This window comes from Ranitomeya variabilis, chromosome 1 (assembly GCF_051348905.1).
Source record: "Ranitomeya variabilis isolate aRanVar5 chromosome 1, aRanVar5.hap1, whole genome shotgun sequence".
Classification (NCBI taxonomy): domain Eukaryota; kingdom Metazoa; phylum Chordata; class Amphibia; order Anura; family Dendrobatidae; genus Ranitomeya; species Ranitomeya variabilis.
This window is the reverse complement of record NC_135232.1, coordinates 108210851-108230405: the sequence shown is the minus strand read 5'-3', so window position 1 is coordinate 108230405 and position 19555 is coordinate 108210851. Positions and strand designations below refer to the sequence as shown.

The 19555-nt window shown below is 42.0% G+C and overlaps 1 protein-coding gene across 3 annotated transcripts in view; it reads left to right on the top strand.

Annotated features, from left to right (window-relative positions):
* POLK (DNA polymerase kappa) overlaps window positions 1-19165 on the top strand; it is a 113161-nt gene extending 93996 nt beyond the window's left edge. For all 3 annotated transcript variants that reach the window (XM_077287377.1, XM_077287383.1, XM_077287392.1), the window contains 2 exons: window positions 9348-9399; window positions 17124-19165. In XM_077287377.1, the coding sequence (XP_077143492.1) occupies window positions 9348-9399; window positions 17124-17208 (137 nt within the window). In that variant the 3' untranslated portion in view covers window positions 17209-19165. The remainder of the gene's footprint in view (window positions 1-9347; window positions 9400-17123) is intronic.
* The last annotated feature ends 390 nt before the right edge of the window (window positions 19166-19555 follow it).

Sequence of the window (19555 nt, the reverse complement as noted above, 5' to 3'; positions counted from 1 at the left end):
TGAATTGCTGGTTTTTGTTGATTCTACCTCCCAAAAATCGGAATAGAAAGCGATCAAAAAATATCATGTGCCTCAAAATGGTACCAATAAAAAACAGTAGTTTTCCTCCACATATTGGGTATTGGCGTACTTGTATGGTGCTATTTCTCCTGAAACTTATGAAAATGCAAGGTTTGGAGCTAAAAATAAAAAAATAAAATTTTGTTTAAAAAATGTGGGTTTTTTTCACGGCTCAATGTTAAAAACGTCTGTGCTCCATGCACATCACACATATATTTTGTAAGTTATCCGCTCTCAGATACTGGTGCACACACAAGGGTCTTGTTCGTTTGTTAAAAAAAAAAAAAAAAGTGGTTTATTAATCCTTTAACCCCAAAGGGGTGTGTGTATATTTGTATATTAGTGTTGCCTCATATATAATATACATTAGTGGATGCATTTTTTATGTTATATGAAAGAATCCTCTTCCTTGTTCTTGTACATTAGCCTGTTTTAGTAAGCATCCCCACCTTGACCAATTTAATTAAGGAGAACCTGTCATCGGATCAGGCAGGATATACTAAAGATATTATATGTAAATAAACCTGGCACTCAACTTTCTTATCTGGAGATTTATTTTATTATCAGCAACAACAAAACGTTTCGGTCTCAAACTGGACCTTCCTCAGTTACTGAAAGTGCAAAAATAATAAAGAAACAATATACAAAAAAATAAAGTATATACAATACTGGACATCCAGTGTATAAAGAACATGGCAATGCAGATATTGCAAAGGTACAAAAACAGTACAGAACCGACCAATATTGGCACAATTTTACTTTGGAAGGTGAATGGTTAATCTGTTGTGAGTGAAGTGGTAAGTTACATACCGTGCTATGCAGAGGTTAGAAGAAAAAATGTGCCCGTATAGGCAAATGATTGATAGTTTCTGTAAAAAAGGAATTAACCTATAAGTGGTGGGCCAGGGGGGAAGTGGTTAATAAGAAGCGAGTCATACCCATGAAGATGCAGATTATTGGTCTGTAAACTGCTGACTAGGCAAAGCCCTATTAGGTATAGAATGCAGGGAGGATTAAGAAATAAGGCATGCACCTATATGTCCAGGATATGTTAGAGATGAGCTTACCGTGCAGGGATGGTGTGACCGACGCGGTGTCCACCGCTAGTCTGTCGCCATATGTGCCGCTGTAGTGTTAAATACACGCTGGTGTCCACATGAGCCCGTATGCCGCCAACCGGAAGTGGGCGTGTCCGGCGCGCAGAGCTGTGAGGCCTGGAACGTCATCACCATTATGGTGGTTTCCAGGGAGCCTGCGTGTCACGCTGGGGGTCGTGTCAGATGGAGGGAGGTGCCGCCCTGCACAGCCTGGGAGCTGCAGACTGAGGGATGGGCGTGTTAGGAGCAACATAGTGTGGGCTCCAAGCTAGCAATGCAATCACCAGCATGATGATGCGTTCCAGGGAGCGATGTTTGCGTGTCATATGACATGAAGAGTGGGAGGAGGTGCTCCCTTGTTTATAGTAGTGACATGATGGGTATAAGTTACATTGCCCAAGACAAATGTCTGATCATAGATGGGTATGAATGCTGGGTGACACATGGATATGGAGATCCACATGGGGAAGTACAGTGAAACCATGGTGATTGTCAGATATATATCAAAGGGTATATATATATATATGTGTGTCTACATACACAGAGCAGATGAATAACGTGGAACTGAATATGTGAAAGGACATTTTAGGAAGGCAAAGTTACGTTCACTTTACTGTGGCAGTGCCGGTGTGCAGAATGTGAGCTGTCATATAGAAGTGAGTGCCACATGGGGAGATTCTGGATCCAGGGGTCAATATAGACGATTCTAAAATAACAGAAAAAGAATAATTAGCATACATATGGCAAAAGGAGGCAATAAAGTTAAACAGTGTCACTGCAAATGATGGTAGTATAGTTATTCAGATAAACGCCAGCAAGTCATAGTCCCTGTTTAACCCTTTTGGTGTTAGGGTTTCTAGGGTGTGTATCCAGAAGGCTTCCCGTTTTTTTAGGAGTGCAATCCTATCCCCACCTCGTCGTTGTGGGGGGATTGAATCAATCACCTGGTACCTCAGTTGTGAAATTGTATGACCATGGGTGGAGAAATGATGGGAAACTGGCAAAAGTAAATTATTGCAGCGTATAGTGGATTTATGCTTGGATATTCGATCTCGCACCGGTTGGGTGGTCTCCCCGATGTACAGTAATCCGCATGGGCATTTGATGAGGTAAATGACAAAAGACGATTCACATGTATAATAATTTTTAATCTGGAAGCTTTTGCCAGTGTGGGGATGCTGGAAAGTGTTACCCTTCTGTACATTCCCACATTGTGCGCAGTGTAGACATGGGAATGTCCCCATTTTGGGATGTGACAGAAATCTTGATTTGGTTGTCTGTGTAGGCCCAAAGTCCGCCCTGACCAAAGTGTCCCTGAGGTTCTGTGGTCTCTTGAAGCAAGGGAGGAAAGGGAGTTTGAACTCTGGAACCGTAGGATACGCTGTGGAGAGTAAAGGCCAGTGTTTTCTGATGTGTTTATGGAGGATGGAGGAGATCGGGTGGTAGACATGTACAAAGGGGACTCTTTTGCCCTGGTCATTACTCCGGATGCTAGTAGGAGGACTTAATTGTTCCTGTAAAACGCGTTCAGGGTAGCCACGTCGCTGAAACTTCGTGGTCATATCCCGTAGGCGCTGGTCCCGTAAGGCCTGGTTAGAGACAATACGGCGTACACGTTGGTATTGTGATCGAGGGATACAGCGTTTAACTGCCGGAGGATGAAAGCTATCGTAATGCAGGATGCTATTACGATCAGTGGGCTTCACATGGAGGTCCGTGGTTAGACGACCCTCGTTATCCTTCACAACCATGGTGTCTAGAAAACTTACGGACCCAGTGTCGTGGGTTATGGTAAACCTAATGCCCGGCCATGCTCCATTCAAAAAAGTAAAAAATGTTTCCAGGGATTCCAACGTGCCCCCCCCATAGGCAAAATATGTCATCTATATAACGTGTCCAGTACAGGACGTTTGACGTGAAGAGAGGATGTTTATAGATGATGGATTCCTCAAAGTGTGCCATATAGGCATTAGCGTACGGGGGCGCGACGTTGGAACCCATGGCGGTCCCACGTATCTGGAGGAAAAACTGGTCCTGGAAAAGAAAATGGTTATTGAATAAGATCAGGGTGAGAAGGTCCACACATAGGTTTATCTGGTTAGAGTCTAGACCAGCAGATATCAGTAGATGGTGGACTGAATTGATACCCTCTATGTGGGGAATTGAGGTGTATAAGTCCTTGACGTCCATAGTTACTAGAATTGTCTGGATTGGTACAGTGCCTATAGATTGGATTTTGTTTAGGAATGCCCCTGTGTCCAGGAGGAAAGCATCCTGCAGTATGATAGCTTTCATCCTCCGGCAGTTAAACGCTGTATCCCTCGATCACAATACCAACGTGTACGCCGTATTGTCTCTAACCAGGCCTTACGGGACCAGTGCCTACGGGATATGACCGCGAAGTTTCAGCGACGTGGCTACCCCGAACGCGTTTTACAGGAACAATTAAGTCCTCCTACTAGCATCCGGAGTAATGACCAGGGCAAACGAGTCCCCTTTGTACATGTCTACCACCCGATCTCCTCCATCCTCCATAAACACATCAGAAAACACTGGCCTTTACTCTCCACAGCGTATCCTACGGTTCCAGAGTTCAAACTCCCTTTCCTCCCTTGCTTCAAGAGACCACAGAACCTCAGGGACACTTTGGTCAGGGCGGACTTTGGGCCTACACAGACAACCAAATCAAGATTTCTGTCACATCCCAAAATGGGGACATTCCCATGTCTACACTGCGCACAATGTGGGAATGTACAGAAGGGTAACACTTTCCAGCATCCACACACTGGCAAAAGCTTCCAGATTAAAAATTATTATACATGTGAATCGTCTTTTGTCATTTACCTCATCAAATGCCCATGCGGATTACTGTACATCGGGGAGACCACCCAACCGGTGCGAGATCGAATATCCAAGCATAAATCCACTATACGCTGCAATAATTTACTTTTGCCAGTTCCCCATCATTTCTCCACCCATGGTCATACAATTTCACAACTGAGGTACCAGGTGATTGATTCAATCCCCCCACAACGACGAGGTGGGGATAGGATTGCACTCCTAAAAAAACGGGAAGCCTTCTGGATACACACCCTAGAAACCCTAACACCAAAAGGGTTAAACAGGGACTATGACTTGCTGGCGTTTATCTGAATAACTATACTACCATCATTTGCAGTGACACTGTTTAACTTTATTGCCTCCTTTTGCCATATGTATGCTAATTATTCTTTTTCTGTTATTTTAGAATCGTCTATATTGACTCCTGGATCCAGAATCTCCCCATGTGGCACTCACTTCTATATGACAGCTCACATTCTGCACACCGGCACTGCCACAGTAAAGTGAACGTAACTTTGCCTTCCTAAAATGTCCTTTCACATATTCAGTTCCACGTTATTCATCTGCTCTGTGTATATAGACACATATATATATATATACCCTTTGATATATATCTGACAATCACCATGGTTTCACTGTACTTCCCCATGTGGATCTACATATCCATGCGTCACCCAGCATTCATACCCATCTATGATCAGACATTTGTCTTGGGCAATGTAACTTATACCCATCATGTCACTACTATAAACAAGGGAGCACCTCCTCCCACTCTTCATGTCATATGACACGCAAACATCGCTCCCTGGAATGCACCACCATGCTGGTGATTGCGTTCCTAGCTTGGAGCCCACACTATGTTGCTCCTAACACGCCCATCGCTCAGTCTGCAGCTCCCAGGCTGTGCAGGGCGGCACCTCCCTCCATCTGACACGACCCCCAGCGTGACACGCAGGCTCCCTGGAAACCACCATAATGGTGATGACGTTCCAGGCCTCACAGCTCTGCGCGCCGGACACGCCCACTTCCGGTTGGCGGCATACGGCTCATGTGGACACCAGCGTGTATTTAACACTACAGCGGCACATATGGCGACAGACTAGCGGTGGACACCGCGTCGGTCACACCATCCCTGCACGGTAAGCTCATCTCTAACATATCCTGGACATATAGGTGCATGCCTTATTTCTTAATCCTCCCTGCATTCTATACCTAATAGGGCTTTGCCTAGTCAGCAGTTTACAGACCAATATTCTGCATCTTCATGGGTATGACTCGCTTCTTATTAACCACTTCCCCCCTGGCCCACCACTTATAGGTTAATTCCTTTTTTACAGAAACTATCAATCATTTGCCTATACAGGCACATTTTTTCTTCTAACCTCTGCATAGCACGGTATGTAACTTACCACTTCACTCACAACAGATTAACCATTCACCTTCCAAAGTAGTATTGTGCCAATATTGGTCGGTTCTGTACTGTTTTTGTACCTTTGCAATATCTGCATTGCCATGTTCTTTATACACTGGATGTCCAGTATTGTATATACTTTATTTTTTTGTATATTGTTTCTTTATTATTTTTGCACTTTCAGTAACTGAGGAAGGTCCAGTTTGAGACCGAAACGTTTTGTTGTTGCTGATAATAAAATAAATCTCCAGATAAGAAAGTTGAGTGCCAGGTTTATTTACATATGGTTATGGTGTTGGAACCTACCTGAGCACCGCTAATACTAAGGCAGTGCACAAGTTTATCTATCTATACTAAAGATATTGGTACAAAGTGGCAGCACGTGCGCAGATTGAGATCTCTGCTTGTTATTGAGCCGAGATCTCAATCTGCACATGGCGCCATTTTACGGAAGCCTGCAACCAGATCGATCTGTGCAGCTAGGACAGCGCCTTACACCAGAGGCAGCTAAGGAACCGTGGCAGAGATGAAGACCCTACCCATAGTCCCACCCCACTGGCCTGCTCCGATGCATGAACAGCATATTGCACCAAAACTTCCATTGGTGACTAAAGAATAACCAGGCTGCATATTTCTACAATGAAGGTACCTAGTGAATCAGCAGAACTGTGAATTTATGCCCCTGTCTTCAGTTTATCATGCCTGATCCTGATGGCAGGTTCTCTTCAAATGTTCGTACACAATGCCAGTCTGCTGCATCTAAAGCATGACATTGACTTGTATTAGGAAGGTGCTTGTCTTCTCTAAATAAAAAAATAATTACTTTTCTCCTTTGTAAACTACCGATGGAACCACATTGTAATTTATACACCATTTACAGGGTCATATTGAGCTTTTGGCCTCAATTGAATCCATGTATAAATTAAACGGAGGCATCCATCACCCCTATGCTGTAATGGTATCAGTGTACTGTATGCCAGGAGCTTTTCATGACTCTATTAATATATTAATTATATTAATAACTATTTGTTAAACAGATGACATTATAGCCTAGGGTGATGGATGCTACCACTAGGCATGCGTCACCCGTAGGCTGTAATGACATTGGTATACTGGATATAGCTATTAAAAACTCATGATGATTTTATAGAGCAGATGCTTGGGATGGATGCCATACAATGGCAATAATCACCCATAGACTCCCCCCCCCCCATGTACAAGTAAGGAATACCGTATAGTGCATGCATTTTGACTGGTCTTTGCTGGCCACCAGGACTCTATTACAGCCTCGGTTACTAAACGTGCCCATAAGGCTCAATTAGTGTAAGTACATTGTGAACTTCCCCTGTACATACACTAAACCATGATACATAGGCTCACTGGTGGTAAATGGCATCTTCAGGCTAGGAGACCATGATTAAGGATAGCTCTGTGATCGAAACACGTCAGTTTTTACCATCATGCAATATTTTTAATGTACTTGAAACTTTTTAAGCTGTACTAATACATTGATGAACTTGACACTTCCCCTTCATAAAGCGAGGCTTACGAGAAGCGAAACGCGCGTCGGGGTGCGTGCTGGAGCGTCCCTATATTTGGTGAGACCTGCTCTCCATATGTTCAGCTTGTAAAACCTTTATATTCAGTATTACCAACGTTATGAGGGTCCACAGGGTTATGGTATCTAGGACCTTACTGTAGGATTAGCGTTTGGGTATTATTACTTATTCTGTTACTCTGGCCCATACCTTTTAGAATATACTAAGGGCGATTTGAGATATCAGAAAAATTCTTCTGTTTAGTTATAACAGCATATGGAGTTAAAAGCTTGGCTGCACCGCAGTAATTGTATACACAAGGACATATACAGCTCATGATTTATGTGGGACGTTCCATTAGTCCTGGTGTCTTTTTTACACTTTTGTGTTATATGCACAGTTATTCACAAATAATGTGCTTGCATCTTTGTACTTAGTGTGTTTTTTATAAGTGTTTTTATGGAGTGTTTTTGTAACCAATAAATTCATCTATTTTATATATCCAAACAAAGCTTCCTTTGGTTCTCTTTAGTAATCATTGATGAACTTTTATATGCAAACGACTGGACATCTTCATTTGCTGTCTGTATCTCAAGCCTAGCAGGGGCTTCTACTTTCCATGCCATGCCATGGATCTTCACAGGTACTCTACGGGAGCTGGTGAACTTTGTGTTTCTCTCCAGGATAGCCCCAACGTGTTCAGTAGTGGTCATCCGACTGTCGGCACAACAAAGGGTCAGCGGCAGACGCTTCCATTGCTTTACACGTGCACTATGAATCAGAATGGGAGGTTTATTCCCTCTGCATTTCTGGTTCAGAAAGCGCCACCATGTTTCATCAGTACCTCGTCCTCCGTGCATCACACAGAACTGCACAGAAAGGAATGACATTACAGATTTATTCTCTGCCCCTGAGCTAGATGCACGGGGATGACTGATGTGCGGAGACAGGATGAATACAGGAGTTGAACCCTACCTTCCTGCTTAATAACCTCATGTCGCCATCAATCACCGTCTTCCTGTAAATGTATATTGGTGGAGCTTTGTAGTGATTAATATCTGTTTGGACGGTTACGTTTTGTTTGCAGACAATTCTTTTGACGGAATATTTGTCCTTTGTAAAATAGCCATTTCTTTTTATGAATCATATGACATAAATTTATCTAGACGATACTGTGTATGACAAATGGTGATTCGGCGGAATCTTAAAAGAAATATATCACCTAAAAAAGAGCAAAGTACAGATATAGTCTGCGTAAAAGCTTACAATGCTTTCTAAATACTTTGCGTTGCTAATGCTGCGTTATATGATGTTTCTCACATCATTCATGTTCGGAAGGGTTCTCCTCTACTAGACAACCGCTTCTTAAGGGGGTTGTCCGGTCACAAAATATTGATGACCTATGCAATGGATTGGTGGTCACCAGATGTAATCATTTGAGCGGCATTGCAAAGCGGAGATCCTTTCAATGTGACAGTGTGAGGGGACTGCTGTTTGGTACTGCAGAACAGCTCCTATTTTTTTTTTATTTTTTTTTTTTTAAAGCAGCCGCTACACATAAAATGGAGCTGTTTTTTCATCTTTGTTTAGTCTTTTACATTTGACAGCCACTGGAGCAAAAATTGCACGATCGCAGGGGTCTCCAGATGTCGGATGTTATGATCGGACAACCCCTTTTAACTGCTTAAATAACTATTTTAAAGTTGATAAATTGCTTTAATTAGACACCATGAAAATAACCAAGTTTGCAACTGACTTGGTTTTTCTATCTCATGTCACACTCCTACAGTGAGAGCTTTTATCTCATGCAGTGTACAGCTTGTTTCTGTAGTGCTCGGTCACTGGAGACTGGCCTAGTATGTGCAGTAGTTACATTCCAGGAGAGGAGTTAACTACTAATATCCCAGTCACCTCTTTCCAGCAGGTTGCTGCTCACCTTCCCCCCCCCCCCCCCCCCCCTCTCAAGCTGCTCCCATCAACTTTTGTGTAATCACAGTTCTCCAGCAATCAGCCTCATGGCGCTCACTTTCCCGAGCCTTGTGCTTTTATAATGTACTATTATCTCCTATATGCACATACAGCTAGAGCAGAACAAATGACTAATAGCTGAATGTGTTACAGCAGAACTTGTGCTGAGCTTTATAGTTCTAGGAATACTTCAGCTCTGCTACTCACCAGAGCTGTCACTCAATGAGGAGAGCCCGCCCTGCTAGAAAAAAGAAAGTGCGGAAACTTCAGAGTTCTGAGATGCTGAATAGACCACTTGAGAAGAACGTTTCAGTTTCAACCCTATGTTGAACTCTAAACAATGTTGATTTGTGTCTTATTGGAATATGGGACATACAGTATTATTTGTTGTAAATGCTCTTTTTTAATTTGATTTTTTTTTGTTATCATCAGGAACCACAGTCAGAGGGAATGCCAGGAATAAATCTACTTCACGAACTAAACGGTAGGTTTAGTTATCAGGGGTCTGTTGGTGTGGTTGTCGGCGTTTATAGCCTGAAGTAGATCCCCGGATTGTGACCATGAACACTCATCATCATCAAATAGTTATACTTATTATATATATATATATACATATTATTTATTGTAATATGGGGGTAGACATGGAAGAGGCATTTACACACTTCACAGTAGCAGAATTGTGGAGGATGCTGACCGACACTGCTGATTTAAAATCTGCGGAATGTCAATAAATTCTGCAAGGAAATCCACAGCAGTTTTGGCAATCCAGATTTGTAGCAGAATTTCTGCTGCTAAAATTCTGCAGCAGATCCCTCCTGTGCGAAACCTAACCTTAGGATTTTTGATGCACTAAATAAATCAGAATATGAACAGTTAAACATCGGATCACGCTCTTCACTTAAAGGGGTGTCCTAGATTGGGACTGTCGCTATTCATCAGTCTGTAGTTTCTTAGTGTCTGCAGACGTTTGTCCCAAGCCTGGAAATTCCATTTAATCAGGTCGATTATCAATATGGAGACTAAACCTGGCCATACACATTAGATGGCTCAGTCTAACGATGTTTAGGTCGATCTTTCGTCTGACAGTCATCCCAGGCGACTCTCCCAAACACCAGAGCGTGCGGTTGACTGAGCCGTCCTGTGTTCTCTATGAGAAAGCAGCCAACTGACACGACAGCCGGTGGCTTATCTCCGGGAGAGCAACGTTGATAGCAAGTCTGAAAGCGGCCATGCGTGATGGACATCTCTGCTGACCATTAGTCGCCCAGCGCCCACATACACGTTATAGCGTCGAGAGCTGCCGAAGGTTATGTTCTGCAGGCAACACCTGTTCTCTTGGCAGTAAAGAAGCTGTCGACACACAGCAAGTTTTATATTTTTTTCCCCTTTTTTCTGCATTTTTACAGCATTTTTTTTGGTGTGTATATTGTACATTTTTAATAAGGTTAGTTTTAACCATGCGTTTTGCTTTCTGTGTTTTTTGCACTTTGTCATTGCTTTATTGGTGAACAGATGCAAGAATTGACAGGCTACACATTAAAAAAAATGCTTTAGTTTTCCAATTCAGTCAGGAAATAAAAGCGTGTGTATAAGATTTCTGAACTCTCATAGCTTTTACTGGAACTGTAGAAAGCAGCTTTTAATTAAAATAAAAAAAGTTTCTTTTCAAAACCTTTTATAGTAAAGCATATACGTTATTTACACAACATTACACTTTGATGTAAAATGTAAAAACGTTCAATGGTTTGTCCATTATTACTTTATCCTGCTTATATAAAGCTCTTGCTGAAGACAATTTGCCATGACCTCTATTTTATACCTTCACACGCTGACTGCAGGAGACACTTTGTTGTGTTCTTCTACATTATCCCCATTCATCCTTTATGGATTTCTATTAACAATACATTACTGGTGTTTGCTTAGGGATTCAGTAACCATTTGGGGAGTCTGTCATACAAATAGTGAGTTGAATTGAGGCTCATTTTCACATCAGTTTTTCATAAGTTTTTCATAACACCCCTACAGCAGGCGCGCTGTCTGGGTGTTACATTTGACTCTGACCTCTCCTTCACCTCCCATATACAATCTCTTTCCCGATTGTGCCGCTTACACCTAAAGAACATCTCTAGAATCCGTCCTTTTCTCACCATGGAAACAACAAATACCCTCACTGTCGCCCTGATCCACTCCCACCTGGACTATTGTAGCGCTCTATTAATTGGCCTCCCCCTCACGTGACTTTCCCCTCTCCAGTCTATCCTTAACCCCTTCACCCCCAAGGGTGGTTTGCACGTTAATGACCGGGCCAATTTTTACAATTCTGACCACTGTCCCTTTATGAGGTTATAACTCTGGAACGCTTCAACGGATCCCAGTGATTCTGACATTGTTTTCTCGTGACATATTGTACTTCATGATAGTGGTAAAAATTCTGTGATAGTACCTGCGTTTATTTGTGAAAAAAACGGAAATTTGGCGAAAATTTTGAAAATTTCGCAATTTTCCAACTTTGAATTTTTATGCAATTAAATCACAGAGATATGTCACACAAAATACTTAATAAGTAACATTTCCCACATGCCTACTTTACATCAGCACAATTTTGGAACCAAAATTTTTTTTTGTTAGAGAGTTATAAGGGTTAAAAGTTGACCAGCAATTTCTCATTTTTACAACACCATTTTTTTTTAGGGACCACATCTCATTTGAAGTCATTTTGAGGGGTCTATATGATATAAAATACCCAAGTGTGACACCATTCTAAAAACTGCACCCCTCAAGGTGCTCAAAACCATATTCAAGAAGTTTATTAACCCTTCTGGTGCTTCACAGGAATTTTTGGAATGTTTAAATAAAAATGAACATTTAACTTTTTTTCACAAAAAATTTACTTCAGCTCCAATTTGTTTTATTTTACCAAGGGTAACAGGAGAAAATGGACCCCAAAAGTTGCTGTACAATTTGTCCTGAGTACGCCGATACCCCATATGTGGGGGTAAACCACTGTTTGGGCTCATGACAGAGCTCGGAAGCGAAGGAGCGCCATTTGACTTTTCAATGCAAAATTGACTGGAATTGAGATGGGACGCCATGTTGCGTTTGGGGAGCCCCTGATGTGCCTAAACATTGAAACCCCCCACAAGTGACACCATTTTGGAAAGTAGACCCCCTAAGGAACTCATCTAGATGTGTGGTGAGCACTTTGACCCACCAAGTGCTTCACAGAAGTTTATAATGCAGAACCGTAAAAATAAAAAATCATATTTTTTCACAAAAATTATCTTTTCACCCCCAATGTTTTATTTTCCCAAGGGTAAGAGAAGAAATTGGACCCCAAAAGTTGTTGTACAATTTGTCCTGAGTACGCTGATACCCCATATGTGGGGGTAAACCACTGTTTGGGCGCATGGGAGAGCTCGGAAGGGAAGGAGCGCCGTTTGACTTTTCAATGCAAAATTGACAGGAATTGAGATGGGACGCCATGTTGCGTTTGGAGAGCCACTGATGTGCCTAAACATTGAAACCCCCCACAAGTGACACCATTTTGGAAAGTAGACCCCCTAAGGAACTTATCTAGATGTGTTTTGAGCGCTTTGACCCACCAAGGGCTTCACAGAAGTTTATAATGCAGAGCCGTAAAAATAAAACAAAAATTTTTTCCCACAAAAATTATTTTTTTAGCCCCCAGTTTTGTATTTTCCCGAGGGTAGCAGGAGAAATTGGACCCCCAAATTTGTTGTCCAAATTGTCCTGAGTGCGATGATACACCATATGTGGGGAGAACCACTGTTTGGGCGCATGGGAGGGCTCGGAAAGGAAGGAGCGTCATTTGGAATGCAGACTTAGATGGAATGGTCTGCAGGTGTCACATTGCATTTGCAGAGCCCCTAATGTACCTAAACAGTAGAAACCCCCCACAAGTGACACCATTTTGGAAAGTAGACCCCCTATGGAACGTATCTAGATGGGTGGTGAGCGCATTGACCCACCAAGGGCTTCACAGAAGTTTATAATGCAGAGCCGTAAAAATAAAACAAAAATTTTTTCCCACAAAAATTATTTTTTAGCCCCCAGTTTTGTATTTTCCCGAGGGTAACAGGAGAAATTGGACCCCAAAAGTTGTTGTCCAATTTGTCCTGAGTGCGCTGATACCCCATATGTGGGGGGGAACCACCGTTTGGACGCATGGAAGGGCTCGGAAGGGAAGGAGCGCCATTTGGAATGCAGACTTAGATGGAATGGTCTGCAGGCGTCACATTGCGTTTGCAGAGCCCCTAATGTACCTAAACAGTAGAAGCCCCGCACAAGTGACCCCATTTTGGAAACTAGACCCCCCAAGGAACTTATCTAGATGTGTTGTAAGAACTTTGAACCCCCAAGTGTTTCACTACAGTTTATAACGCAGAGCCGTGAAAATAAAAAATCTTTTTTTTTCCCACAAAAATTATTTTTTAGCCCCCAGTTTTGTTTTTTCCCAGGGGTAACAGGAGAAATTGGACCCCAAAGGTTGTTGTCCTATTTGTCCTGAGTACGCTGATACCCCATATGTTGGGGTAAACCCCTGTTTGGGCACACGGGAGAGCTCGGAAGGGAAGGAGCACTGTTTTACTTTTTCAACGCAGAATTGGCTGGAATTGAGATCGGACGCCATGTCGCGTTTGGAGAGGCCCTGATGTGCCGAAACAGTGGAAAACCCCCAATTATAACTGAAACCCTAATCCAAACACACCCCTAACCCTAATCCCAACAGTAACCCTAACCACACCTCTAACCCTGACACACCCCTAACCCTAATCCCAACCCTATTCCCAACCGTAAATGTAATCTAAACCCTAACCGTAACTTTAGCCCCAACCCTAACCCTAACTTTAGCCCCAACCCTAACTGTAGCCTTAACCCTTGCCCCAACCCTTGCCCTAACCCTTGCCCTAACCCTAGCCCTAACCCTAGCCCCAACCCTAACCCTAATCCTAGCCCTAACCCTAGACCTAGCCCTAACCTTAACCCTAGCCCTAACCCTAGCCCCAACCCTAACCCTAGCCCTAATGGGAAAATGGAAATAAATACATTTTTTTTATTTTTCCCTATTTCCCTAACTAAGGGGGTGATGAAGGGGGGTTTGATTTACTTTTATAGCGAGTTTTTTAGCGGATTTTTATGATTGGCAGCCGTCACACACTGAAAGACGCTTTTTATTGCAAAAAATATTTTTTGCGTTACCACATTTTGAGAGCTATAAATTTTCCATATTTTGGTCCACAGAGTCATGTGAGGTCTTGTTTTTTGCGGGACGAGTTAACGTTTTTATTGGTAACATTTTTGGGCATGTCACATTTTTTGATCGCTTTTTATTCCGTTTTTTGTGAGGCAGAATGACCAAAAACCAGCTATTCATGAATTTCTTTTGGGGGAGGCGTTTATACCGTTCCGCGTTTGGTAAAATTGATAAAGCAGTTTTATTCTTCGGGTCAGTACGATTACAGCGATACCTCATTTATATTATTTTTTTATGTTTTGGCGCTTTTATACGATAAAAACTATTTTATAGAAAAAATAATTATTTTTGCATCGCTTTATTCTCAGGACTATAACTTTTTTATTTTTTTGCTGATCATGCTGTATGGTGGCTCGTTATTTGCGGGACAAGATGACGCTTTCAGCAGTACCATGGTTATTTATATCTGTCTTTTTGATCGCGTGTTATTCCACTTTTTGTTCGGCGGTATGATAATAAAGCGTTGTTTTTTGCCTCGTTTTTTTTCTTTTTTTCTTACGGTGTTTACTGAAGGGGTTAACTAGTGGGCCAGTTTTATAGGTCGGGTCGTTACGGACGCGGCGATACTAAATATGTGTACTTTTATTGTTTTTTATTATTATTTAGATAAAGAAATGTATTTATGGGAATAATATATATATTTTTTTTCATTATTTTGGAATATTTTTTTTTTTTTTTTTTTTTTTTTTTTACACATTTGGAAAAATTTTTTTTTACTTTTTTACTTTGCCCCAGGGGGGGACAATACAGATCGGTGATCTGCCAGTTTGCATAGCACTCTGACAGATCACCGATCTGAGAGAAGTGCAGGCTGCTTCACAGTGCCTTCTCTGAGCAGGCTTCTGTGAAGCCACCTCCCTCCCTGCAGGACCCGGATCCGCGGCCATCTTGGATCCGGGTCTGGAGCAGGCAGGGAGGGAGGTAAGACCCTCGCAGCAACGCGATCACATCGCGTTGCTGCGGGGGGCTCAGGGAAGCCCGCAGGGAGCCCCCTCCCTGCGCGATGCTTCCCTGCACCGCCGGCACATCGCGATCATGTTTGATCGCGGTGTGCCGGGGGTTAATGTGCCGGGAGCGGTCCGTGACCGCTCCTGGCACATAGTGCCGGATGTCAGCTGCGATAGGCAGCTGACACCCGCCCGCGATCGGCCGCGCTCCCCCCGTGAGCGCCGCTGATCGCGCTGGACGTACTATCCCGTCCGTGGTCATGGGGGCCCACCCCACCTCGACGGGATAGTACGTCCGATGTCAGAAAGGGGTTAATGCAGCAGCCAGGGTTGTCCATCTGGCTAATCGTTACTTGGACGCGTCCGCTCTTCGCCAGTCATTACACTGGCTGCCCATTCATTATAGGATACAATTCAAAGTACTTGTTCTCACCCACAAAGCTCTCCACAGTGCGGCAACCCCTTACATCTCCTCCCTAATTTCTGTCTATCGGCCTAGCCGACCGCTGCGCTCTGCAAACGACTTTCGACTAACCTCTACACTAATCCGTACCTCCCACTCCAGGACTACTCCCGTGCTGCGCCAATCCTCTGGAATGCTCTACCCCAAGATATTAGGACCATCCACAATTTGCATAGTTTTAGGCGCTCGCTCAAAACATATTTGTTCAGAGCGGCCTACCACATTAACTAATCAGTCATTTTATGTTTGTGTGTGTGTAGCCCATTCACTACTTCCATCTATCCCCCACCCCCTGAAGATGGCTGGACCATCATTGTAAATACATCATTGTAAATACACACCTGTACTTTGTATCTCCCCCCACCTCATTGTAGATTGTAAGCTCTCACGAGCAGGGTCGTCTTATTTTGCTTTAACTATTGTATTGTTAACGTTGTTACTTATGACTGTTGTGTTGAAACTGTAAAGCGCTGCGGAATATGTTGGCGCTATATAAATAAAGATTATTATTATAGTACGAGTGCTATCTATTCTTTTCACAGATGACACTTGTACCTGTGATCGTCTATGGACCTGTTCACATGTCAGTGATTTTTTTTTTTTTGAGCACCGAGTGGTTAATGCAAAGTCATGGAGATATTGGCCCGAGAGTCTGCAATGCAAATCTATGGGTCCGTCAAACAATCAGGCTGCCCTTGGATGCCATCTGTGTGCTGTTCAGTTTTTCACTGACTGATAGGAGAAGGTGGAAAAAATGTTTTCCCACATCAGTGAAAAAACTAATGAAACTTATCAAAATTTGATGAATCTCAGTCTGTTTTCCTCTTACTGCAAGAAAACAAACTCCTGAATTTGGCCTTAGGGTATGTGCACACGTTGCGGATTCTCTGCGGATCCGCAGCGTTTTTTGCGGTGCAGAAACGCTGCAGATCCGCAATTGATTTACAGTACAATGTAAATCAATGAGAAAAAAAAAATCTGTGCACACTTTGCGGAAAATCCAGTGCGGAAACACTGCGGATTAAAAGAAGTAGCATGTCACTTCTTTTTTGCAGATCTGCAGCGTTTTTGTACCCATTCCATTAAGGCTGTGTGCACACGTTGCAGATTTGACTGTGGAATTTTCTGTGCAGATTCTGCATTTCTTGGCAGAAAACGCAGGTCAGAATCTGCGCCTTTTTTTGGTATGTGCACACGTTAATCCGCAGGGGTAAAAAACGCAGTAAATCCGCCAAAAATCCGCAGTAAAACCGCACAAAAAACGCTGCGGATCCGCACAAAAAAAAGCGACAAATCCAAGGCTGCGTTTTCTGCCAGGAGAGGCAAAATCCGCACCAGAAATTCGTAAGGCTAATCGGCAACGTGTGCACATACCCTTAGAAAGACTTTCTAGACGTTGTACAACTGGACTATGGACATTTTGTACAGCAATTGTTATGGAGCGATGTCTATACCTGGCTCAATCCTTGGTATGATGTATTTGATTTCTGACTTTTTGTTGATTTTTTTTTTTTTCCCAACAGACGCGGAACCGCACAGCAGAACCCGGCTTCTAAAAAAGCCAAGACAAATCGCTCCAGTCTGACAATTGATGCTTTTTTTAAATGATTCCTATTAAACAATGTGATATTTGGAAGCACAGCAATTACATTGCATAATTACTATTTTTTTAGATCTTACTTTTTCAGTGAAGATCCATCTTCCACCCATGGTGGCCTAGATTACAGGTGCCATTTTGTTAATACTGGTTTGCATCGGTACAGATGAAGACAGTTTCCAGGCTCTTCAGACATTAATGACTGCGCACATGGGATACCTCACCAGAACTGTGACCAGACTATGAAATGATGGCCATTTTATTTTTTTTTGTAATTAACGTTACACACGGTCATCTTAATCCAATCCTAAAATCTTTATCCAAATCTTATATAATAATATATTTGAATTTTCTAAGTTATTTTATTGGGAACGGTGTTGTGATTTTTAATATTGTTTATTTAAAAATTAAGTAAAAGAAAAAGTATATCTGAATAAGCCACACGTTGACCTTGGTAAGACTTCCCTGACCACAACCAGATTACTTTCCAATTGAAGTGTGACCTGTGATGGCTGCCAGTGACAGGACAGGATCGAGCTCTATAACTGGTGTATTACTTAGCCATTGCCTACTTCTGCTCAGACTGGTTCCAATTGAAGAATAGAATTGGTATGGGCTGAAGACATCTCAAATTTCTTAGAAATGACATAAACATTTTTTTTATGAATATGGAGATCACACTGCTGAAGTTTGTTTTCCAAGCCTTTCACTGATTTCCAGAATAAGGACACATTCAGAGAACTTGGCATCCCTTTGGTAGTGTTTAGAAACTTTTTTTTAGGATAAAGTGAACTTACGCAAAGGTCAATAATATCAATAGTATAGAGTTGAGCAAGATCAATTTGGTGTCCAGTTTGGGCCTTGGTGGCAGCTGGACCAGGGCAGTCTTCCCTTCTGCATTGGGAATCCTGGATGCCTCTTGTGCTTACTAGGCCCTTTGCTGTTGCCCAAGGCCTCGTGAAGTCATGACCTAGTAAGTGCAAGAGGTGCCGAGGATGCCGGCATACAAGTAACAACTGCCTTTGTTCAGCTGCCATGGAGGACTGGACTGGGTGCTGGGCCAGGGCATCACAAATCTTTGTGTTAAACTCTAAATACCATTAGTCTCTAAATGTGTGGGATTTTGTGAGTTGTAGCAAAGGGGTTGCAGAGCTCCATAAAGCCCTGTCATTGTGGAAATCAAGGGTGGACAAGTCTGCTTCTACGACATATCAGAGGACCATTTTGACTTTACGAGATCTGTCCACCTAGACTTTCACTCGGCATCGCCTGCTGGCTGAAGGTGACCACAGAGCTCCATGTGGATTGTTCATTGGACTGATAAATGCTGAGAATTTACTTCTCAACTGCTTTTCAAGCCTGCGCTAAAATAATGTCCTATATTGAAGCTTTGCAATTAATATATATTTTTTAGAAGTTAAGTTAATTTTTTTATTTATTTTAAATGCATATATATTTTTGGAACATGGTTTTCTGAGCCGTAATTTTTTTTTCTGGCTACCATGTGAATCTGCAGAAGGTTGAGACTAACAGTAGAAGAGACACATGGCATACCTATAAAACAGTGCTGTACCGGTCTATATATCCTCATTGAACTGAATGGAGCTGCGCTGCACTACCACACACGACCTGTGGACAGGTATGGCACTGTTTGTTTGTAAGTACAAATAAAAAAAGCTTTTTTTCCTCTTCTTTCTATCATCTATATATTTTATAACAGTAAAAGTTATACACCCTTTGGAACTTGGGCGATTATATATATTTTTTATCAGTGCAATCTACAAGGTACCGTACTCCTGTTATAATCAATCTTGACCTCCTTAGGTTATTTATTTCCAGTAATATTTTCACAAAATACTTTTAATATTGTGTATTTATTATATTTCTAATTTATGACAAAACAAAAATGTGAGCTTAAAGTCTGTTTAATTTTTTTTGTTATTTTGATATTAAAAATAAATGTTACACAAAATGTCTTGATTTTGTTTTGGTACTGCTCCAAAATTACCAAATTTCACATTTTTTTTTTTGCACAGGCATATAATTTACAAGCCATGATCTATACCTTTTCAATCAGTAATGTTATGTTGAATTAAGTCTTGCATGTAATCCAGCAGGTTATTTTGTTCATAGAGAAAAGCTTCAGATTTGAGGAGGAATAGTCTCCTGCTTCTATTCTATAGGTGGAATTTATGAATGATGATGGCAGTATCAGGTTGGCGGGGTCTAAGAAGTTTCTGGAACACTATGGAACAATAATTCAGGTTCTATAAAAAATCACAAAAATAAGTAGCTAAAAAAAAAGTCATAAATTAATTCCTAATTAACTTTATTTAGCAAATCTTAGTTTTTTTTGTC